Source organism: Rhineura floridana, chromosome 2, assembly GCF_030035675.1.
Source record: "Rhineura floridana isolate rRhiFlo1 chromosome 2, rRhiFlo1.hap2, whole genome shotgun sequence".
Classification (NCBI taxonomy): domain Eukaryota; kingdom Metazoa; phylum Chordata; class Lepidosauria; order Squamata; family Rhineuridae; genus Rhineura; species Rhineura floridana.
Window position 1 is genome coordinate 109,185,453 of NC_084481.1, and position 25,282 is coordinate 109,210,734.

At 43.9% G+C, this 25,282-nt stretch overlaps 1 protein-coding gene across 1 annotated transcript in view; it reads left to right on the forward strand.

The window, feature by feature from the left end:
• Positions 1-23,757, forward strand: part of MUC5AC (mucin 5AC, oligomeric mucus/gel-forming) — an 87,491-nt gene extending 63,734 nt beyond the window's left edge. Inside the window, exon 44 of the mRNA XM_061612766.1 lies at positions 23,095-23,757. Coding sequence (XP_061468750.1) covers positions 23,095-23,757 — 663 coding nt within the window. The remainder of the gene's footprint in view (positions 1-23,094) is intronic.
• The last annotated feature ends 1,525 nt before the right edge of the window (positions 23,758-25,282 follow it).

The window sequence follows — 25,282 nt, forward strand, 5'->3', positions numbered from 1 at the left end:
TGCACCTTAGTAATATAGGGCCTACCCATGTAGCCGGTCATGCTCTCGACCTTGTGTTTGTCTCAGGAGGGGAGGGAAGTGCTCTGAAAATGGGGGTAAATTCTTCTAGCCCTGTGTCATGGTCAGATCACTATCTGGTGAATATAGATCTCTCGATGCCGCACACCCTCCGCAGGGGACAAGGACCTATTAGGATGGTCCGCCCCAGACACCTGATGGAGCCCAAAGGATTCCTGAATGCGCTGGGGGATATGAAGCTGACTGAAGGACGCCCGGTCGAATCCCTAGTGATGGAGTGGAATAAGGAGATCACTGGGGCGGTGGACCGGGTGGCTCCGAAACGTCCTCTCCCCCTGAATAGAACTCAGACAGCACCATGGTACACGCCATGGTTGCGGGGTCTGAGACAGGAGATGAGAAGACTTGATTGCCGGTGGTGGAAATCTCGCACTGAAGACGATCGGACACAGGTTAGAGCAGCAATAGCTGCCTACCAGGTGGCAACAAAGGCAGCAAAGAGAAATTTCTTTGCTGCCTCTATTGCGTCGGCAGAGTGCTGTCCCAGGAGATTGTTCCAAGTGGTCCGAAGCCTGGTCGGTCCAGTCGCTCAGGAACCCATGGAACATTCTAAAATCTCCTGTGATACTTTTGCTAAGCACTTTGCCGATAAAATCGAGCGCCTGAAGAGCATGCTTCCGCTCGCCGTGGAGACAGGAAGTGGGCCAGATTCGGCCAGTTGCATTCCAGTCTGTTGGGATCGGTTTCAGCCTCTTCTCTCAGAGGAAGTGGACAAGGTGCTTGGTACTGTGAAGCCAACCACCTGTCTGGTTGATCCTTGCCCTTCATGGCTCATCATGAGCTGTAAAGAGAGACTGAGCGAAGGGATCAAGGTGGTGGTGAATGCATCCTTGCAAGAGGGTGCAATGCCATCAGCCCTCAAGGAAGCGGTAATAAAGCCCATCCTAAAAAAAACCATCCTTGGATCCCCAGGAGTTAAACAACTTTCACCCAGTCTCTAACTTACCATTCTTGGGCAAGGTGATTGAGAGGGTGGTGGCTTCGCAGTTACAGACACACTTGGAGGAAACGGATTATTTAGATCCATACCAATCGGGTTTCAGGACTGGGCATGGAACAGAAACAGCCTTGGTCGCTCTGGTGGATGATATGAGGAGGGCATTGGATAGGGGTGAATACACCTTCCTTGTCCTCCTGGACCTTTCAGCGGCTTTCGATACCGTTGACCATGGTATCCTCTTAAATCGCCTAGAGGGATTAGGAATAGGAGGCACTGTTTTGCAGTGGTTCCGTTCCTATCTCTCGGATACGCAGCAACGGGTGGCATTGGGAGATGAGGTTTCAGACCCTTGGCCTCTTCATTGTGGAGTGCCACAGGGCTCTATCCTCTCTCCCATGCTATTTAACATCTATGTGAAACCGCTGGGAGCAATCATCAGGAGTTTTGGGTTGCAGTGTCATCACTATGCAGATGACACTCAGCTCTATTTCTCACTTAAATCCTCACCGGAGTTGGCTGTGAACACCATGTCCAAGTGCCTGGAATCCGTAAGTGGATGGATGGGAGAGAATAGGCTGAAGCTGAACCCCGACAAGACTGAGGTATTACTTGTGGGAGATAAAAGGAAATTAGGAATTACTGACCTGATGCTTAATGGGGTAAATTTGCCCCTGAAGGACCAGGTCCGCAGTCTTGGGGTCATTCTTGACTCCCAGCTGTCCATGGAGGCTCAGATTACAGCAGTGAGCCGGGCAGCTTGGTATCAATTACATCTGATACGGAGACTGCGACCCTATCTTCCTGGTCATCTGCTCCCCCAAGTGATACATGCCCTGGTCTCCTCTCGCTTAGACTACTGCAATGCGCTCTACGTGGGGTTACCCTTGAAAACGGTCTGGAAATTACAGCTGGTACAGAATGCGGCGGCACGCTTGATCATGCATAGCCGTCGCTGGGATCACATTACCCCAGTGTTATTAGATCTTCACTGGCTACCAGTTGTCTACCGGGCCCAATTCAAGGTGTTGGTGCTGACCTTTAAAACCCTATACAGTTTCGGCCCAGTATATCTGAAGGAACGCCTCCAGAATCACCTATTATGCCGCCTGACAAGATCAGCCTCGCAAGACCTTCTCTCGGTCCCACCTGTGAGAACAGCCAGGCTGGTGCGGACCAGAGAGAGGGCATTTTCTATTGTGGCCCCCACCCTCTGGAACTCCCTCCCTTTTGATCTCAGACATGCTCCCTCCTTGTCCAGCTATCGCCGAGCCTTGAAGACCTGGCTGTTCAGGCAGGCCTACAAGATTGAGACAGAGTAATTCATGAATTAAAGGATGGTTTTTTAATTTTAAAATTTGATGATGTTATTATATATATATGTATTGTTTTATTCTTGTTGTTCGTCGCCTAGAGTGTCCCTAACCCAGACAGATAGGCGACTGAAAAATAAAATATTATTATTATTATTATTATTATTATGGCAAAAACAAAGGATATAATTTGTTATAGTTTGATGAAGATAGTTCAGTAGATCTGAGTAGAATCAAGTAAATGTATTATAGCTGTGAACATAAAGACTACAGGGGAAAGGATATCCTTTCCCACAGTCTTAATAAAGACCCTTCTATAGTATCCCAAGTTGGACAGTGAAAAAAGTGGATAAGAGAAAAATCAACTCATTTGAAATGTGGTGTTGGAGGAGAGCTTTGCTCATACCATGGCCTGCAAAAAAGACAAATAATTGGGTGTTAGAACAAATTAAAGCAGAACTATTATTAGAAGCTAAAATGATGAAACTGATGTTATCATACTTTGGACACATAAAGAGAAGACATGATTCACTAGAAAAGACAATAATGCTGGGAAAAACAGAAGGGAGTAGAAAAAGAGGAAGGCCAAACAAGAGATGGATTGATTCCATCAAGGAAGCCACAGACCTGAACTTACAAGATCTGAACAGGGTGGTTCATGACAGATGCTCTTGGAGGTCATTGATTCATAGGGTCACCATAAGTCATAATCGATTTGAAGGCACACACCACCAACAAAATATTATCCCATCATGAAATTCCTTTGTTTTTTCACCCTAACTATATTGTCCTAGCGATGTAATCAAAAGCTTTCCAGTGACATAAAAACGAGACATCAGCTTCTAACAACATAATTAAAACTCTTTTGCAGACTGGAGAGAGTTGGCACGATCCAAGAAACAACTGTACCTCTTATGAATGTGAAGTGGTTGAGGGCCAGTATATTCTTGTCACTGTCAAAAGACCCTGCCCTCCATTTGCTCCAAGTGACTGCCTACCTGTAAGTTTACCTGAATAACCACACGTCTCTGTGCCTGTTAGATTAGGTACTCAGTGGGATCAGGGTTTATCTAAGAAAAATGGAATGAGGATTTATCTAAAACAATTAAATTTTAAAAACCTGGATGAATCACACTTGGGTTTGATGAGCTAGCTTTGAACTATAGCCAAGGTTCGTAAACCAAGTACAGATTAATGATCAGTAGGACCTGAATACTTACCAAGATTTATGTCTCTTGAGTTCTTCATTTTATGTAATGCAATCTGTGAATTCCTAGCTATTCTGAGCTGCTGGTGGAAAAGCTCATATGGTTATATAATTATTATTCAGGGACGGACAGATCAGTTTATTTCTGGTCTGTGTCAGATTTACATGTATTCATTCATAAATCTGATTCATTCTGATTCTGCATCAGTCTGTGAGCTATTAATATTCTTAATAAACATGAAAAATTGCTTTATTTTTTAACATATTTTTCACAAAATATGCATTTTGCATTTCCCCTGAAATATACTATTTTTCCTATGCATTTATTTTAAAATACACAATGCGTGTGCATTTTTACCTGAAGCATGCATTTTGACATGATTTTTAAGGTGAGAAATGTAACTGAAAATTTGGGAAAGTGCCAAAAAGAAAGATGTGTTCAAAACTGTATATTAGTCTAAGATGTGCAAAATGGTCAGTTTGCTTAAAAATGGGGACCAAGCAAAATCTTCAAGCATCTCCGTTATTGTTAAAGTTCTTAATATTGATAGAAGGCATTAATTGAATTGTGGTAGATGATATCCTTTGGGTCTATGGGCCCAAATATTGCTTATTTCCCTTTGCCTTTTTGGGGTGTCCTAAAACCAGTGGGGGTCTCTCACTGGCCTAAAGAAACTGTATTTGTTCAGGGAAGAGTGATCATTTTATCATCCGTAAATCCATTCTAAAATATTTTGTTCTTTAAGGAGAATGTGATATTGACTGATGATGGCTGCTGCAAGATATGCTTACCTCCACCACCACCAAGTAAGTTATGCCAAAAACATTTAAACAAGCAACAAAAACCCAATGCTCCACAGTACACTAAAGGAGGAGCAGGCAATCTATAACCCTAGCTTTCCTCAGCCTAATTTCATGTGGCTCATGACCTAATATTATGTTGGTAGTGATGGAAAAATGGGAGAAAGGGTGTAGCAGAGAGAGTGATTGGAGGATGTGGTAGAAGAGGAAAAAAGAGGGGGCCTCACCTACTTTTGTCTCTGGTCCTGTTCACTGCCACTGCCAGTATGTGGCCCCCAAAAGATTATGTGTAATGAAAATCAGTGTTCTGTAGGGAGAAAAAAGTTGCCCACTCCTGCAGTAGAATGTATCTTTGACCATATTTGCTATATTCTGGCTCCTTCTGGGAGGAAGGGCAGGATATTATTATTATTATTATTATTATTTATTACATTTGTATACCGCCCCATAGCCGAAGCTCTCTGGGAGGTTTACAACAATTAAAAACATTAAAAACAAATATACAAATATACAAATTTAAAAACACATTAAACATTTTTAAAAATATATATATATATAAATTTAACAAATAAATAATTTATGGGCAGGAAGTGAGGCAATAAATCATCTGTGTAGAGAAGAAGTGCTAAGCAGTCTGTCTTTGCAGCATCAGTGACTAATTATGCGAAATGAGAAGTCCTTGTGGTCAAATGAATTGCACAGGCTTCTTTGCCCAAATATACCAATGGCATAAGGGAAGATGAGTACATCCTAAAGTAGAAATTAGCATGCCCTTTCTTCCTTTTCTTATTTCCAAAGCATCAAGAAATAGATTGCGATTAAGCTGGAGCTATACCAGACTAGACCTATACTCTTTCTTTGCCATTTTTTACAGCATGCACTAGTAGTGTAGTGGTAAATTCAGAAGTGCAGAGTCCCTTCATGTTAGTTATGCTCCCTCCCCACTTTTTTTGCTGCGGGGTTGAAAATGAGATCCTTGTTAATGCCTAGGAATCAATATGCATGAAAGAGGAGAGTGTTAGCCCTAAGAAGACTCTTCTCAGTTTTTGACTCACGTCCTTTCACTGGTTGCTTCCAATCAGCAGGAAAAGGCAAGGAAGCATGTTAGAAGACTCTTCTTGGTGGCTAACACACTCCCCATTCATGCTAACTGGCTCGTAGGATGGACCCTGCTCCCAAAAAAGTAAAGGGTCTAAGAACCGCTGAGACCTCCCCCCCCATGACTACACCCCTGGCATGCACACAAACAAACACCACCTAAACCTCCTCGGCTTTCTGTTAGACAGTGTTTGCGACCACACAGTCATGGTAATTATTTATTATTATTCTTTTTTACTCTAGAAGATTGTACAGCAAAGAAAATCACAAGTCTCATCAAACATAATGGATGTGAAGCTTCCGTACCTGTTGAGTTAACGTACTGTGAAGGCCACTGTGGCAGTTCTTCGATGTAAGTAGGAGAAAGGGCACTGCTGTCTCCCCTAGTGAACAACTTTCACTCTCAATCTCTAGCATCCAATTAATAGTCTATTCAGCGCTTTTTAATTCTTTGTGGGTTTTTTTAAGTGAGTACCATACCAAAACAAAAAAAGCCCTGTTACTAGTGGTCGTTCAGTAGAATTCAGGGTAACAAAACATGAAAAATCATTCTGGGGAACCAAACACTTCATTTTGGAGCCTGATTATGTGCTCATTTGACAGGTAACTTCAGGAAATTCACTTTTATTTTAATTTTTTCATTTTGTACAAGATAGCTGAGCCCAGAAAAATTGCAAAGAATTTAGAATTCCTTCAAAAAGAATGGAATATAAATGAAAAGTATTTATCCAGGATCAGATTCTAGTACATTTGTGCTCACAGAAAATAATGTTGGAACTTATTCCAAACACCATCTAGTTCTATCCCTTACCCTAACATAGGGTAGCCTATATCTGAAACCATCTCGCTAGTTCCCTGTTCAGTATATGTTTGCACCCCTTCAAGGATCAATGTATTCACCCTCTTATAATTTAAGCTCATCAACCAGAGTTCCATAAATTAATGATCTCCCTTTCCCAGATATGGCAAATAGTACTCCACTAGCCTATAGGACTTTTCTCCATAACTAGTAGTAAAGAATTTCTGCTTGCATGTACAGGCTGCCTTGCTCAATCTCAGAATTGTTTCTTTGTCCACACTAAGTGAAAATAAGAACACAAGAACCCTGTTGGATCTGGTCAATGGCTCACCTAGTCCAGCATCCTGTTTCTACAGTGGCCAGCCAGATGCCTGTGGAAAGCTCGCAAGCAGGACCCGAGTTCAACAGCGCTCTCCTGTGGAGCCTTCCTTTCCCTGACATATGTGAAAACTGCCATCATATTGCCACCTTAATGTTCTTTTTCCTAAGCAAAGCATGTCAATTTTCTTCAGCCTTTTCATCCATGGTTTTCTATTTTAGCCCTGATCTTGGATCATTTCAGTTTGACTTAAGTGGCATGGTTAGCCTGGGGCAGCTGTGGGAGACCTCACCTGGCCTTTGGGCCTAATTAGGCTCTCCATTTGACCCAGAAGGTCACTTCAGCCAAGCCACACCCACCTGCCTTACACCCAACATTATATGCGGGCAAGTAAAGATGTGGCTCCTTACTGAAAGCTGAATTTGCAGTTGAACAGTTGTGCCTGCAAAGGCACATGCCTTTGCAAGCACCATCATGATTGTTGGTGCTTGCAAAGGCACAGGGGCTTGCAAGTGCCAGCAATCAGCTGAGAATGAAATCCTGAGTACATCCCATTGAACATTGTAATAAACAAGCATAGGAACATGGGAAGCTGCCTTATACTGAATCAGGCAATTGGTCCATCTAGCTCACTATTGTCTACACTGACTGGCAGCAGCTCTCCAGGGTTTCAGGCAGGGAACTCTCTCAGCCCTACTGCTGGGGATTGAACCTGGGACCTTCTGCCTACACAGCAGATGCTCTACCATTGAGCTATGGTCCTTCCCTAAATTGTGTTTTTAATGGGTGAGGCTGTTGGAGAAGGACCATGTGTACAGATAGAACAATGTATGACCTACTGAAGGTGTGATTAGTCTGCTGCAACAGAAGGAGGAACTGTAACTTACCTTAGCTGGTTAAAGCTTATTTGTTCCTCTTTCCATGTCTGATCTAAACATCTTCTTCTCTAACATCCTCTTCCTGTTTTTCTGCTGAAGTTCTGCTGTATAACATAGCTTGCAGTATGTTATTGGAGTGTACAGGATTTCTAAGCAATACTTCAACTGCGTGTGAGGTAGATTTTCCCCCCTACTAATGTTAGCATTCTGAGGCAGCCTAAGAGGTTTTCAAGTTAAGGATTGGCATATAATAAAATAATCTAAATAAACATAGAGTCAGACTGATACATCTTCCTCTATAGCAGTGGTTCTCAAACTTTTTTGGTTCGTGGAGCGCTGTAAAACATAAAAATTTTCTGGCGTACTTCGTGTACAAAATTAAAAATATATTAACATATTTTAAACTATGAATAGAAATAACAAACTATAGAAAACTATTACTTACCCTATACAAATGGGTTTCTTCTCATTTTTAAAATATACTTTCATAATATTTGAGGCACACCTAGCCACCTCTTAGGGCGCACCAGTGTGCCTGGGTGCACCGTTTGAGAATCACTGCTCTATAGTCAAAAGTTTGATGATGCCACTGGCAGAGGGTGTGAGTGGTAGACTTGATCCTTCTAAACCTGTCTTTGTTTTCTCTTTGGGACCACTCAGATACTCATATGAGGCTAACACAATGGATCACAAATGCACATGCTGTAAGGAAAGCAAAACCAGCAAGAGGCAAGTGACGCTGATGTGTCCTGATAGGTCCACCATAGATTACTCTTACATCCATGTTGATGCCTGTGATTGTGTGAGCAACCAGTGTTTTCCTGAGCCCACCCCAACACCTGCCCAGCAAGAACAGCAGCAGCAGCAGCAGCAGCAGGAAGAAGAGCAGCAGCAGGAACAGCAGCTGGGACAGAAATAAGAGCAGGAGCAAGGACAGGCCTAGATTCTTTTTAAAAAACAACCAAGACCAATAATTAACAGAAGATAAATTGAAACAAATCTTGTTGTTTTAAACAGAAAAGTATCCAAAGCAGCTATTTGAACATACAGATGAATATTATTTTTCTAAATCTACTCTTGGCAGAACAATCTTTTCTTTTCTTTGGGGTGCCAAAGAAATAGACGTTCTGTGGCTAAGTGGCACTTTTCTTGGGGCATGGCCTGAGTGAGACTACACTATCCAGGTACAAATAACTTGGGGAGGAAAGCCCTTGGTCTAATAAATGATTAGGCTGGGGGGGGGGAAGGACTTTGGTTTTGACTCCAGTATTGGCCAAGCATTTATATCAACATTAATATTTCTAATATGTACAGAAGAACTTTCACCACCAAGTGGCACAAGCCAGTCACAACTGTGGAGCAGCATAGCTTATTAAAAGTGTCCCGTTCCATTTCAGGTTTGTTGGGCATGGTTGTCTATTCAAATCCACCCTCTTTGCAAAATGAAGGTCTCACTCTCCTGTTGTCTCTTTCTGTCATTTTCTTTTCAAATTCTTTCTTCTACAAACTTCAACCTTTCAAAGGTTGTGGGGATATAATACCCGGATATAATGTGTAGATTTATTCTTGTGTGCAAAAGAAAACCCCCATGAAGTATGGTTGCTGCTGAAGAAGATTGTTTACATAATATCATCAGCGTAGTAATTGTATGAAGATCTGAATTTTTAATGACTGTTTACAGAATGAATATAGATATATAAATATATATTTGCCAAAGGGTCATATGAAGAACTTTTGTAAACCAAAGTAATAACAATAATATAAATTCTGTTCTAGGACAATGGGTTACGTTTAAAAGTTGTACCATGTACTATTTATTTGTTTCTGGAAAATAGACTTCAAGGGCTATTTTATTCTGAATTAAAGCTGCTTGTCAGCTGATGACTGGTTGAGGGATATCTTCACCTTTTGCTGTTTTTATTTGTTTCCTAAAAAGAACAGTGTCAATGATTAATAAAATTTTAGCATTTTGCAGCTGTTGTACTTTTTGATGTTAACTACACTGTGCTGCCTTTGCACCTTATGCCAATTCACTGTGTCATTCAGCTGGACTAGCAAAGCCCCCCAATAGGATACTTCCAGACATTGGTTTCCTCCTGCAATCACAGTGACCACAACACTTGGATAGCAATACAAGTGTTATCTATTCTAGCACAGCAGTATGTGAGACAACCATAACTCAGATGTCAACTGGGCCAGTCCCCATGCAGATCGCTGCCAGCCCAGATGTAACTAACCTTGTGCCTTCCAGATGGCACCACCATCTCTTTAAGGGCAGGAGGTAGCACCCCATCACGTAGTGATGCATTCACAACTCCTAGGACTCACCTGGCTAGCTTTAACCTGCCAGAAAGGGCAAAGGTCCAGAGACGACATTGTTGGATGCATTGCTGCAAGTATCCTGCCCACATCAATTCACATAATCAGGCCACAGCTATGCACGCACACACACTAACAGTTGCCTCTTCTGTAAGATAGTTCTAGTTTTATCACCAGGACTACAGTTACCGAGAAAGCTAGCATCTAGGCGTGGGGGTAAACTTAAAAGTGTTCTTGAACTAGACTAGTTTACCCAACCAGTTTCTAGAAAGGCTGGTGATACAAGTTGTAGTTCCACAGATCCTTTTTGAGAATTTGCCACCCTGGGCTCCTACTGAGAGGAAGGGTGGGATATATAAATAAAATAATTAATTAATAAATAAATTATAATGCTCTGGACTTAGTGTGCAGGAAGCCAAGTAGTAAGTGCATATTGATTATTCTTTTTAAATAGGCTTTAGATACTGTATATATATTTCATAAGAACATAAGAGCAGCCCTACTGGATTAGACCAAAGGCCCATCTAGCCCAGCATTCTGTTCCCACAGTGGCCAACCAGATGCCTACGGGAAGCCCGCAAATGAAGCATGGGTGCAACAGCACTCTGCCCACTTGTGATTTGCACAACTGGTATTGAGAGGAATGCCACCTCTGTTAGTGAAGGTAGTATACACCCATCATGGCTAGTAACCCTATCCTCCACGAATTTGAGGAAGAGGAGATAATTGACTGGAAGAACTGAAAAGTTACACATATCCTTTTTTTTTTTTACAATAATTTTTATTCAAATTTTCATAAAACATAGAAAACAAAATCATAAAACATTCAAAGACAAAAAACAAAACAAAACAAAAATGATTAAACAAAAAAAAATAAAATGTTGACTTCCCATTTGTCACATATCAAATCAGTTATAGGTCTACAATATATAACAATCCTGTCTCTTAAATCATATTATAAAATCACTTTACACATATCTTTTCCTTGGAGCTAAACTACATGTGACCATGTCTCTGAAACACAACAGGTCTTTATGATGATGATTAATTGGAGGGAGGCATTTTACTGAGAGCAAAGGGAATGATTTGCTGCTCCTGAAGCAAATATGGTGCCCTGCACACAAGTAACACATGAATAGGCCTTCAGTCTCAGCAATCTATGGTCAACTTTCACAAAACCCTTAGTGCATAAAATGTTATTGCTTGCCCATTCTTGGCCCAGCGGTTTGTGGCATTACATTGCAGAGCCCATTCTTGGCAGGCCTTAGCCACGAAACAATGTCAAACAGGTGCTTTGGCTAAAAGAATCTAGAGGGGGTGTCATTTTCCATCTTAATACATATTTAAAGGCCTATCTCCTCCAAAACATATATTTAAACTGTTATTTTGATATAATTAAATGGCAAAGAACAGCACTGTGACATACAGAAGTGTGAAATCTGGTGGATAAGTACGTTCCAATCCAATCTCCACATTAGTTCAAGAAGTGTGAATCAGGTCATTTTGCACATAACTGCACAAAAATAGTTTTTTAATTGATCTGGAAGCCTTTTTGGCTGAAGAGCAGGGAAGAAATGCTTTAAATAAATTGACTAATGCTCAGATACCTCAAGCATCCCTACACAAAGTTTCCTGTTATTTGTATTTGGCTTTGTGGATTGATCAGGTCACAGCAGTCCCAAGAGCAGAGATACATAAAGTTTCCTGTTATTTGTATTTGGCTTTGTGGGTTGATCAGGTCACAGCAGTCCCAAGAGCAGAGAAGGAAATTGCATTGGCACCTCCCACCCTACTGCTCCACTGGACCCTTTGTCCATATTCTTCTGTCCCATGTGGATGCATCTCCTTAGCTTGGTGGTAAAGCCCATATCTTGCATGCAAAAGGTCCCAACTTCACTCACCTGACATGTCCAGGTAGTGCTGGGAAAGGCCCCTCTTTAAGACCTGACCAGTCAGTGTAGACAGTACTTAGCTAGATGGTCTGGCTCAGTGTAAGGCAATTTCATATCTTTAGTTTGCTATACAAGGCAAAACAGGGCAGGGTGATGGAACAAGAGGGATCACCATTACTGTTCTTTATGTATTTAATATTATGTACCTATCTATGGGTGCCTCCAGACTGTATTTTGTCGGAGGGATTCAAGTGCACACTGGAACTTTAGGCTTGTACAATTAAAGTGAATTGTAGTGCTTTGTCACCCTAGCACAACAAATCCACTTTAAAAAAGAATCAGATTTTTTGCCATTTTGAAAGTGACAGGAAAATGCATTGAAAAGTGTGGGATGAACAAATGATTAACAGGAAAATGCCATGCGAGCTAGCCATGATGAATGCTCATTGTCATATTACTGCCCTGTTAACAAATTGGAAGAAATGCTCAGTATAGACTGGATATAATCTAACCCATATCAACTTTGTGCAAGCAAGTCGGTCTGAATGCAGAATAAACAGATTGTCTGGAGGAGTATGTATTGCATCTCTCCTGATTCTGAGACAGCTTACACAACATTAAAAAATGCAATTCATAAAACTAACTATAGATTAAAAACAGCATAATGAAAACCCTATAACAGTTTAAAAGCCATTGCATATAAAAAGCACCCACCCAAACAATCTTTGTGAACAGATTAGACTTGCATGTTATCCTGAAAATCAAGAAGTTTATTGAAGTATATGCTTCTGAGTTCTTAGGTGCTTCTAGACAGCCCATTTATTGAACATTCATCCTGATTTGTTTGCACAAAGCTTGCAGGGAGGTTATATGACATGGATTGTTTATTCGGCATTCATTTTGATTTATTTGTGGGGAGGTTATATGGCATCTCATCAAGTGACTATTATCCCACGCTTTCCAGAGCATTTCCCTGTCGCTGCAAAAAGACCATTTGGGGTGGGGGTGGGGAGAGGATTTGCTGTGTAAGAGTGTCAAATCTTTTTCAACTGCACAAGCTGAATTTTCTAATATGCAATTCAATCCCACCCATGAAATGGTGACAATCTGGAAGCTCCCTTAGTCACAAGCAAGGTCTCTTATTTAGGCACTGAACTCAGATACAGCTGTAAGAAGAAATGCTTTAAATCCTTACGATATAGAATTTGTTTTTAACCTAATAGCTCTTCAACTGTTCCGATGAAATGAGTTAGTAATGCCAACAGTGCAACAAAAAGCACTACACAGATCAGACAGACATTTTCCAAAAACATTCTCCCTCACACAGTGAGCCAACACTAGAGGGCAATGTGTACACAGTTTATAACACTACCTGAAATGTGTCACATTACAGAAAGAATTGCCTTAGAGTGGACCATTTTATGATTCAATTATAATTAACTTAAGAAGTCAAAGTCTGATAGAAAAGGCCTATTCCAGACAGCACGTATATATTCCTTGTATGATTCTTGCTATCAAACGGCTGTTTGGTAATGCAACAGGGAGATCAGCAAAAAAAACCATCCAGGATTTCAAAACCAATCTGGGCTTCTTTGGAGGAATGGCAGGATATAAATTTAAATAACAACAACAATAATAATCAAAATAATTATGTTCAAAATAGAATTCGTTTTATTACACTAGAGATATTCAGAACAACTCTATTATAGCAAAAGGAATTAATTTATCTATAGTTCTAAACTGTGTTCAACAATACAGACAGTGATAGTGTAGTACTTAGAGTGCCAGACTAGGACCTGGCAGACCAGGATTCAAATCCCCACTCAGCCATGAAGCTCACAGGGTGACCTTGGGCCAGTCACTGCCTCTCAGCCTAATCTACTTCACAAGTTTGTCACGAGGATAAAATGGGGATAGGGAAGGAGGTACATACTACCTTGAGCTTCTAGGAGGAAAGGTAGAATATAAATGTAATTTAAAAAATACTTTAAAAACAACAATATTGGTCTCATGACTGAGCATGATTGAATCTCTCACCCCAAGAATTATGCATTGGGATGCTACAGCTATTTGTGATTTTCCGCTTTTGAACCAAAAGCGGTGTATTCATTGCTGTAGATTATCCGAAACAGGCAGCAACTTTCTGAATATTTTCAGATCCTTTTAAGGAAAATACGCACACAAATTACAACAGCAGCTCGATCATGCACATTGTGTTCAATTTAGCCAATGGTATATTCTACAATTATGATTTAGTTGCCAGGTTAATAAAAAAACAGTTGTAATCATGCACAGCAAACGATAGAGGGCAAAAGATTACATATTATTATGGGTATGTACACACCTATTTCCTGATACACTATATGGACTGGAGCTGGTTCACGCTTTATAGAAAAGCTGGTGTTGCTCTGTGTTCACTTGTGTAACATGGAGACGCAGGTATAAAACCATGCATTGAACATGCACTGGCCTCCTCAGCTCACATCTCTCTGCTTTTGGAGATATGTGTCTGCCCTACAGAGTTTCCATAACCACCAATGTATACCCAACAAAAACTATACCTAAAGATAGTCTCACCCATTATACCCAGCTGATCACTGCACTCTGCAGAAAAGGGCCTCCTGCAGATACCATCTCATCAGGAGGTCCATTCTGTACATAAGAACATAAGAACATAAGAACATAAGAAGAGCCTGCTGGATCAGGCCAGTGGCCCATCTAGTCCAGCATCCTGTTCTCACAGTGGCCTACCAGGTGCCTGGGGGAAGCCCGCAAGCAGGACCCGAGTGCAAGAACACTCTCCCCTCCTGAGGCTTCCGGCAACTGGTTTTCAGAAGCATGCTGCCTCTGACTAGGGTGGCAGAGCACAGCCATCATGGCTAGTAGCCATTGATAGCCCTGTCCTCCATGAATTTGTCTAATCTTCTTTTAAAGCCATCCAAGCTGGTGGCCATTACTGCATCTTGTGGGAGCAAATTCCATAGTTTAACTATGCGCTGAGTAAAGAAGTACTTCCTTTTGTCTGTCCTGAATCTTCCAACATTCAGCTTCTTTGAATGTCCACGAGTTCTAGTATTATGAGAGAGGGAGAAGAACTTTTCTCTATCCACTTTCTCAATGCCATGCATAATTTTATACACTTCTATCATGTCTCCTCTGACCCGCCTTTTCTCTAAACTAAAAAGCCCCAAATGCTGCAACCTTTCCTCGTAAGGGAATCGCTCCATCCCCTTGATCATTCTGGTTGCCCTCTTCTGAACCTTTTCCAACTCTATAATATCCTTTCTGAGATGAGGTGACCAGAACTGTACACAGTATTCCAAATGCGGCCGCACCATAGATTTATACAACGGGATTATGATATCGGCTGTTTTATTTTCAATACCTTTCCTAATTATTGCTAGCATGGAATTTGCCTTTTTCACAGCTGCCGCACACTGGGTCGACATTTTCATCGTGCTGTCCACCACAACCCCGAGGTCTCTCTCCTGGTCGGTCACCGCCAGTTCAGACCCCATGAGCGTATATGTGAAATTAAGATTTTTTGCTCCAATATGCATAATTTTACACTTGTTTATATTGAATTGCATTTGCCATTTTTCCGCCCATTCACTCAGTTTGGAGAGATCTTTTTGGAGCTCTTCGCAATCCCTTTTTGTTTTAACAACCCTGAACAATTTAGTGTCGTCAGCAAACTTGGCCACTTCACTGCTCACTCCTAATTCTAGGTCATTAATGAACAAGTTGAAAAGTACAGGTCCCAATACCGATCCTTGAGGGACTCCACTTTCTACAGCCCTCCATTGGGAGAACTGTCCGTTTATTCCTACTCTCTGCTTTCTGCTTCTTAACCAATTCCTTATCCACAAGAGGACCTCTCCTCTTATTCCATGACTGCTAAGCTTCCTCAGAAGCCTTTGGTGAGGTACCTTGTCAAACGCTTTTTGAAAGTCTAAGTACACTATGTCCACTGGATCACCTCTATCTATATGCTTGTTGACACTCTCAAAGAATTCTAATAGGTTACTGAGACAGGACTTTCCCTTGCAGAAGCCATGCTGGCTCTGCTTCAGCAAGGCTTGTTCTTCTATGTGCTTAGTTCATCTAGCTTTAATCATACTTTCTACCAGTTTTCCAGGGACAGAAGTTAAGCTAACTGGCCTGTAATTTCCGGGATCCCCTCTGGATCCCTTTTTGAAGATTGGTGTTACATTTGCCACTTTCCAGTCCTCAGGCACGGAGGAGGACCCGAGGGACAAGTTACATATTTTAGTTAGCAGATCAGCAATTTCACCTTTGAGTTCTTTGAGAACTCTCGGGTGGATGCCATCCGGGCCCGGTGATTTGTCAGTTTTTATATTGTCCATTAAGCTTAGAACTTCCTCTCTCGTTACCACTATTTGTCTTAGTTCCTCAGAATCCCTTCCTGCAAATGTTAGTTCAGGTTCAGGGATCTGCCCTATATCTTCCACTGTGAAGACAGATGCAAAGAATTCATTTAGCTTCTCTGCAATCTCCTTATCGTTCTTTAGTACACCTTTGACTCCCTTATCATCCAAGGGTCCAATTGTCCCCCTAGATGGTCTCCTGCTTTGAATGTATTAATAGAATTTTTTGTTGTTGGTTTTTATGTTCTTAGCAATGTGCTCCTCAAATTCTTTTTTAGCATCCCTTATTGTCTTCTTGCATTTCTTTTGCCAGAGTTTGTGTTCTTTTTTATTTTCTTCATTTGGACAAGACTTCCATTTTCTGAAGGAAGACTTTTTGCCTCTAAGAGCTTCCTTGACTTTGCTCGTTAACCATGCTGGCATCTTCTTGGCCCTGGCGGTACCTTTTCTGATCTGCGGTATGCACTCCAGTTGAGCTTCTAATATAGTGTTTTTAAACAACTTCCAAGCATTTTCGAGTGATGTGACCCTCTGGACTTTGTTTTTCAGCTTTCTTTTTACCAATCCCCTCATTTTTGTGAAGTTTCCTCTTTTGAAGTCAAATGTGACCATGTTGGATTTTCGTGGCAATTGGCCAGTTACATGTATGTTTAATTTAATAGCACTGTGGTCACTGCTCCCAATCGGTTCCACAACACTTACATCTTGCACCAGGTCCCGGTCCCCACTGAGGATTAAGTCCAGGGTTGCCGTCCCTCTGGTCGGTTCCATGACCAACTGATCTAGGGAATAGTCATTTAGAATATCTAGAAACTTTGCTTCTTTGTCATGACTGGAACACATATGCAGCCAGTCTATGTCTGGGTAGTTGAAGTCACCCATTACTACCACATTTCCTAGTTTGGATGCTTCCTCAATTTCATATCTCATCTCCAGGTCTCCCTGAGCATTTTGATCAGGGGGACGATAGATCGTTCCCAGTATTAAGTCCCTCCTGGGGCACGGTATCACCACCCACAACGATTCTGTGGAGGAGTCTGCCTCTTTTGGGGTTTCGAGCTTGCTGGATTCAATGCCTTCTTTCACGTATAGAGCGACTCCGCCACAAATACGTCCTTCCCTGTCCTTCCGATATAGTTTATATCCAGGGATAACCGTATCCCACTGGTTTTCTCCATTCCACCAGGTCTCGGTTATGCTCACTATATCAATGCTCTTCTCTAAGACCAAGCACTCCAGTTCTCCCATCTTGGTTTGGAGGCTCCTAGCATTAGCGTACAGGCACTTGTAAGCAGTGTCTCTCTTCAAGTGTCTTTGGCACTTGTGGTTAGGCCTGTGGTAATTTTGCACTTCTGAATTTATATCCTGTGCCCCTGCTCTCACAATGCCTATGCAGCTGGGCCTTAAGTGTGCCAGCACCGACCCTTTGGGACTCCCTCATGGCACTGGCAGCTTCTTCCTCCTTGTTTTAATATATGTTTTATTGTTGATGTTGTCACTGTTAATCACTTTGGGATGTGTTTCATGCGAAACGATTTATAAATGAAATGAATAAATTATTGTAATTAGTGTCAATCCCTGCCTTTCAGGTAAAAATTCCCAAGGCAGCTTATAACAGCATGAAAATAAGAATAGTTCAAAATAACATTAAAACAAATATTATAAAATACAAACAATAAAAAGCAACGTGCTTATCATTTCTATTGAGTCCAGAAACAAATGGGAGGCCAATGGAATTGTTATAAAATTAGCAACTGAAATTTCTAAATAGTTTCAGCCTACATTTGCTGTCCCCCTCTCATTACTGTTCCCATCTGCATTTTTCTGAAGTTTCTCATTTAATTTTGTTTTCTTTGTGTATTGATTTTAAAATGCAAGGGTTCCTTTTCTGCCCCCAAACGGTTCTGAAAGCAGCATACAAATCTTTGAAGCAGTATAGTGTTTGTTCTCTAAGTGCATCTTATACGCAAGTATAAAAATGTACATGTAGAGTGAATTCTGTGGCTATGTACACATTACCAACTTAAAACACAGCTCGGTTGTTCTTTTTCTCAGTTCAGACTAAGCTGGTTTGGGGGGGGATGCATCAAAATGCAGTATTTCATAAGAAACAGGATAGATATGGATATAGATTGTGGCTAATGTTGTGTGTATACCGCCTCCCAAACCAGTGGTGGGAGCACACTGGATACAAAGTAAATGGGAGTATGTGTACACAGCCTAAATGCTGCTTTGAGAAACCTTTTGGGGAAGAAAAGGAACCTTTACATTTTCCCTTCTCAAATGTGAAGTTTTTTCCCGTTGATTTCCCTATTTATAGAAACCTAGGCAAAAAAGTAATGTTACATACTTTACCCTCAAAGTGCCTTGCAAACAATTCATTGTGGGCCTCCAAAGGGTCTAAAACGCCATTTCCTGGAGTTGATGTCAACAGACCCCTGATAATACAGAAAAGCTCCACTGGACGGCTACTTGAGGATGTGATGGAGGCAGAGAAGTGGGCCTTCTTTGCTGCCCTCACCGCCACACAGTAGGCACGGTTATGATGTTTTACTCATGCCCGATCAGCCTCACAGCGTGTCTTTTGTCACTTGCGCTCTAGCCGTCGTCCAGCCTGTTTCACTGTCCTTAGCTCATTGGTGTACCAAGGTGCAAACTGGGCTCCACAATGCCGGAGAGGGCACTCGGGGGCAACCGTGTGAAGAGCCTGACATGCCTTGTTGTTCTACAGTGTGACAAGGGCTTCAAGGTCACCTGCTCTATCTACTGGGAACTCCCCAAGGCATTCAGGAATCCCGTGGATTCCATTAGTCTCCGGGAACGGACCATCTTAATCTGTCCACCACCCCTGCAAGGAAGGATCAGAGCCATAAGTTTAAACTTCACCAGGAAGTGGTCTGACCATGATAATGTGGTGACATCCCACCCCATGAAGTCCCCTCAGCCATGAAGTCCCGTGCCGGAACACCAGAGGGAGGCTCAGCATGGACATCAAAGTTACCCAGGACTATCATTCTGGGTTCCTCCAACACCATAGCCAAGACGGCCTCCACCAGCTCTGTCAGAGAAGCTGCCGGGCAGCAGGGTGGACGGTACACCCGCAGCAAACCCAGCTGGCTGTCTCCTTGGCCCAACACCAGGTGCAGGCCCTCACAGACAGCTTTAAGACAGAGTGGTTTCCTGGTGACAGAGATGGAAGTTCTGTAGACCACAGCAACTCCTCCCCCCAGTCTCTGCAGCCTGTGCTGGTGTTGCACTGAGTATCCAAGTGGGCAAAGCTGGGTCAGATCAACTCCTTCCAGCTCACTCACCCAGGTCTCGGAAATGCACACCAAATCGGCACCTTCATCCACGATCAAATCATGGATAAGAGTGGTCGTATTGTGTACCGATCTGGCGTTAAACAACAACACACACAGACCAGTGGGCACTGCAGATGAGCAATGAGGAACCCCTCCATGAGAGGAGTGGCAGCAAGGAACAAGGCGCAGATAGCTTTGCCCTCATCTTCTATGGTAATCCACCACATCCCCATAAATAATAAATTTTATTTTTTGAGTTGCCTATCTGTCAGGGTTAGCAGACACTCTAGGCGACTTACAATATCATAAAAACATAATATACAACAACAACAATCACAATCAATTTAAAATCAACTTCAGTTAATACAACAAAAAAACTAATACACCTCAATCTTATAGGCCTGCCTGAAGAGTCAGGTCTTTAAGGCTCGGCGAAAGCTTATCAAGGAGGGAGCATGTCGAAGATCAAGGGGAAGAGAGTTCCAGAGGGTGGGGGCCACAACCGAGAAAGCCCTCTCTCTGGTCCACACCAGCCTAGCTGTTTTGGCCGGTGGGACCGAGAGAAGGTCCTGTAAGGCAGATCTTGTCAGGCGGCATAATTGGTGATTCTGGAGGCGCTCCTTCAGATAAACTGGACCGAAACCGTATAGGGTTTTAAAGGTCAGCACCAACACCTTGAATTGAGCCCGGTAGACAACTGGTAAGCAGTGAAGATCTATTAACACTGGGGTGATATGATCACAGCAACGGCTATGCTTAATCAAGCGCGCCGCCGCATTTTGTACCAGCTGTAATTTCCGGACTGTCTTCAAGGGTAACCCCACGTAGTGCGCATTACAGTAGTCTAAGCGAGAGGAGACCAGGGCATGTATTACCCGTGGGAGCAGATGAACAGGAAGGTAGGGTCGCAGTCTCTGTATTAGATGCAATTGATACCAAGCTGCCCGGCTCACTGCTGAAACCTGAGCCTCCATAGACAGCTGGGAGTCAAGAATGACCCCAAGACTGCGGACCTGGTCCTTCAGGGGTAAACTCACCCCATTAAGCACCAGGTCTGTAATTCCCAACTTCTTTTTGTCTCCCACGAGTAACACCTCAGTCTTATCGGGGTTCAGTTTCAGCCTATTCTCTCCCATCCATCCACTTACAGATTCCAGGCACTTGGACATGGTATCCACAGCCAACTCTGGTGAGGATTTAAATGAGAGATAGAGCTGAGTGTCATCCGCATATTGGTGACACTGCAGCCCAAAACTCCTGATGATGGCCCCCAGCGGTTTCACATAGATGTTGAACAGCATGGGGGAGAGGATAGAACCCTGTGGCACTCCACAATTAAGAGGCCAAGGGTCTGAAACCTCATCCCCCAATGCCACCAGTTGATGCCTATCTGAGAGATAGGAATGGAACCACTGTAAAACAGTGCCTCCTATTCCTAATCCCTTTAGGCAATTTAAAAGGATACCGTGGTCGACGGTATCGAAAGCCGCTGAGAGATCCAGGAGGACGAGGAAGGTATATTCTCCCCTCCAACGCCCTCCTCATATCATCAACCAGGGCTACCAAGGCTGTTTCAGTTCCATGCCCAGTCCTGAAGCCCGATTGGAATGGATCTAAATAATCCGCTTCCTCCAAGTGTGTCTGTAACTGTTTAGCCACCACTCTCTCAATCACCTTGCCCAAGAATGGTAAATTATTCAACTCTTGGGGATCCAAGGATGGTTTTTTTAAGATGGGCTTTATCACCGCCTCCTTGAGGGCTGATGGCATTGCACCCTCTCTCAAGGATGCATTTACCACTGCCTTGATCCCTTCGCTCAGCCTCTCTTTACAGCTCATAATGAGCCATGATGGGCAAGGATCAACCAGACAAGTGGTTGGCTTCACAGTACCGAGCACCTTGTCCACTTCCTCAGTGAGAAGAGGCTGAAACCAATCCCATCAGACCGGAATGCAACTGGCCGACTCTGGCCTGCTTCCTGTATCCACGGCGAACGGAATCATGCTCTTTAGACGCTCGATTTTATCAGCAAAGTGTTTAGCAAAAGTATCACAGGAGACTTTAGAATGCTCCATGGGTTCCTGAGCAACTGGACCGACCAGGCTTCGGACCACTTGGAACAATCTCCTGGGACAGCACTCTGCCGACGTAATAGAGGCAGCAAAGAAGTCTCTCTTTGCTGCCTTTGTTGCCACCTGGTAGGCAGCTATTGCTGCTCTAACCAGTGTCCGATCGTCTTCAGTGCAAGACTTCCTCCACCGGCGCTCAAGTCGTCTCACCTCCTGTTTCAGACCCCGCAACCGTGGTGCATACCAGGGCGCAGTCTGAACTCTATTCAGGGGGAGAGGACGTTTCGGAGCCACCCGGTCTACTGCCCTAGTGATCTCCCTATTCCACTCCATCACCAGGGTTTCGACCGAGCGTCCTTCAGCCAGCTCCATATCTCCCAGCGCATTCAGGAATCCCTTGGGCTCCATCAGGCGTCTGGGGCGGACCATCCTGATAGGTCCTTGTACCCTGCGGAGGGTGTGTGGCACCGAGAAATCCATATTCACCAGGTAGTGATCTGACCATGACATTGGGTTAGAAGAAATGACCCCCATTTTCAGACCACTTCCCTCCCCTCCCGAGACAAACACAAGGTCAATAGCATGGCCGGCTACATGAGTGGGCCCTGTATTACTAAGGTGCAGATCCCAAGAAGTCATGGTTTCCAGAAAATCCCGAGGGGCTCCCATGAGAGCAGCCTCGGCGTGTACGTTGAAGTCCCCCACAACCAATAGGTTGGGGGAAAGCAACCGCACGCTCGAGACCACCTCGAGCACCTCGGCCAGGGAGTCTACTGTGCAGCGGGGTGGGCGGTACACAAGTAGAATCCCTAAACTGCCCTTTGGGCCCAACTTCCAGTACATGCAATCGACAAACTTGGTCTCATGGAGAGGGGGTCTGGCGAAACACAAAGATTCCCGGTAGATGACTGCCACTCCCCCTCCCCACCTACCAATCCTCGGCTGCTGTGCGTACCGAAAACCGGCTGGACACATGGCCTCCAGAGTAGGAGCTGAGGTCTCATCCAGCCAGGTCTCCGTAATACATGCCAGGTCTGCTTTCTCATCCACGATCATATCATGGATGAGCGTTGTTTTCTGTACCACAGACCTGGCGTTGCACAACAGCAGTCGAAGATTGGATGGAGTTCTGCATCCCCCAGTTATCTTCTGGATGTGGACAGGCCCGGAACAAGGGATGGATATCATGCATCTATCCCTTGTTCCCCTCGACTGGCATGGCCTGCCACGAGCGCCCCTCCAGAATCTGCCACCTAGCCTTTTTATATCATGGCTCCCCACTCTCCCCACAACATCCCCCCCTGGTTTACACATATCTCCCTCCTATTCACCAATCAGGCAGGCCCTTTGCCCCTAAATGAATATAATTAGGTTGCTCATATCTCTCTTACCCACAAATATAGTTGGTTTACCCACAGCCGGTAGGCCTGTAAGCCGCATCGCGGCCGAAGCATCCTGTTGACTTCCTCCTTTCTCTAAGACCCTTCCTCCCCTCTCAAGGTCCGATCCCAGGACGGGCACCGATGTCGTACCGCACCACCAATGCTGTAGATGTTGCTCCAAGGTGGCCGGTAAAGACGCGCCTCACCACACCACCGATGCCGCGGGCCAACAAAAGGCGCATCGCACTGCGCCACCAATATCATCAATGTAGCGTCCTCATTCTCCTTCTTCTCCTCCGATGCCTCTCCAGAGCGGCTGGCAGGATTCGCCAACCGCCGTGGCCAGTAAAGGGCATGCCACACCGATGTTGTGGCCCTCGCTCTCCTTTTTCTCCTCCGATGACTCTCCAAGGCGGCTGGGCATGTCGTACCGCACCCCCGACAACGCCGACAACGCGGCCAACGGAAGGCGCGCCACACCGCGTCCCTGGCGCCACGGCCTTCGCTCTCTCCTCCGCAGGGACGCCCAGAACAGAACAGGGCCGCAGCCCCCAACCCAGGCCCATTGTTCCACACCCGCCGGCAACAAGCCGCCACCAACAAGCTCCGAGCAGGAGGCCACCGGAGGCTGCCCCAGCAGCAAACCGCGGGGAGCAGCGGAGAGGCACAAGCCGGGGAAAACTCCCCCACCAGACCAGCGCCCACCCGACCGCCACACTCTCCTCGCCAACACCAACGCCGGGTCTCGCAACGCCGACCTCGCAGCCAGGGAGGTAAGTAAGCCACGTTCGTTCCTCGTTCGTTCCTCGGCCTCGGCCTCGATTTACTGCAACCTGCAGCGGTGTTCTTATCATCAGCGCCTCGCCTCACAGCGCCTCGCCATCCCAACAATTTACAATTTACAAAAGGGCAAGAGAGGGTGGGCAACCAGATATGTCCAAATAGAGGTGCTCGCATATCTAATTCCTATATGAGCTCCAGAGAATGTTAGAGGCGGAAAAGATGTTTAAAAAGATAAAAAACCGGCGGAGCTCAACTACAGCCTCCTTCTACGTCGCCATTTTCAAATTTCATGACTATATTTCCCTCTACCCGTGATCACTGAAATTGGAGTGGCATCACCCATGTCCCTCCTTACTAAGACTCCTCCTAAATACCTGATATGGACCCAACAAGAGCCCACCAACAAAACCTACCTGAGCCATGTGTAAACTAAATAACAGTGACTAGGAAGTAGATGTATATTGTGCAAGTCATCCTACCATAATGATCTGAACTGTTAATAAAGTCTAATGCGCTGTGATTTCTCTGCAAACTTGCAGAGGAACTGTTCACTTGAAATTCCTTCAAATATGTTACTTTCAAAAGTCAGGATTACTAAGCTTGTTTTTCTGTGATGAAGCATTGAACACCTGTATGGTATCAACAGGGGTGGCGCCAGGCATGCTGGGGCCCTGTGGCCCCAGCCTGTGCCAGGCCCCAGCACCCAAATGCACGCATTCAGCCACACATGCCCCCAGGCATGCGGCTCCTGCCTGTTCCACCTACCTGTCTCCTGTGTCCTGCTGCTGCCCACACTGTGTGCACAGGGCTGACATCAACCAAGATGGCGGCAGAGGCTTCTCTAAGGGGCTGATACCCTGCCGCCATCTTGGTTGATGGTACGCATGCAGGGTACGCTATGTGCACATGCGCATGCCTGTCATCAACCAAGATCACAGTTTCCTTTTCCTGCTTGTCTCACATCAGGAATTCAGTAAATATACAGCTTTCAGCAGCATAAAGAGTACTTTCTCTGTACAGAATTGGGACTTGCTTCTGAGTAAACATGCACTGGATTGCACTACAACAGAAGATCGCAGCAGGATCTTGGTAGGCATAAAAGTGTACATGCAGGGTTTTTTAATTACTTGCAAAAATGGCATATACATTTTATCTTTCAAATAATTTTTGAACAGAAGTTTTTAAAAGTGTACATGCTGCAGTGTTATACTTTTTTAATTAAGGAGTCAAACAAGTTTAAATTTTACTGGAAGAGGGCAGTTTATTTGTTTTATTCATAACCTGTTTGGAAAACCTTCCCTTTCTGGGAGTAAAGCTGCAATGCTAATCCCACATACCTGGGAGGTAACCCCATTGAATTCAGTATGGCTTACTTTTGAATAGATGTGGTTAGGATTATACTGAAAGTCAATGGGACATTTGAGCGAACATAGAAAAGGATTGTGTTGTAAATCTTTCTCTACCTCTCTGACCCTTTTTTAAGCAATTAGGCAGGGCTTACTTAGGTTTCACTGCTTTTATTTGGCAAGAAACTAATACCTATTTTTTTAACAAAATGTTCTGCAATGGCCAACTGGTTTTGACAATAAACTATTATATGGGGTGTATGTATTTTTACATCTCCAGTGTGTGTGTGTGTATGGAGTCTTTCCAACAACCCTGTGAGGTAGAAACCAATCCAATTTACAACAAGAAATAAATCCATTTAAAATACAA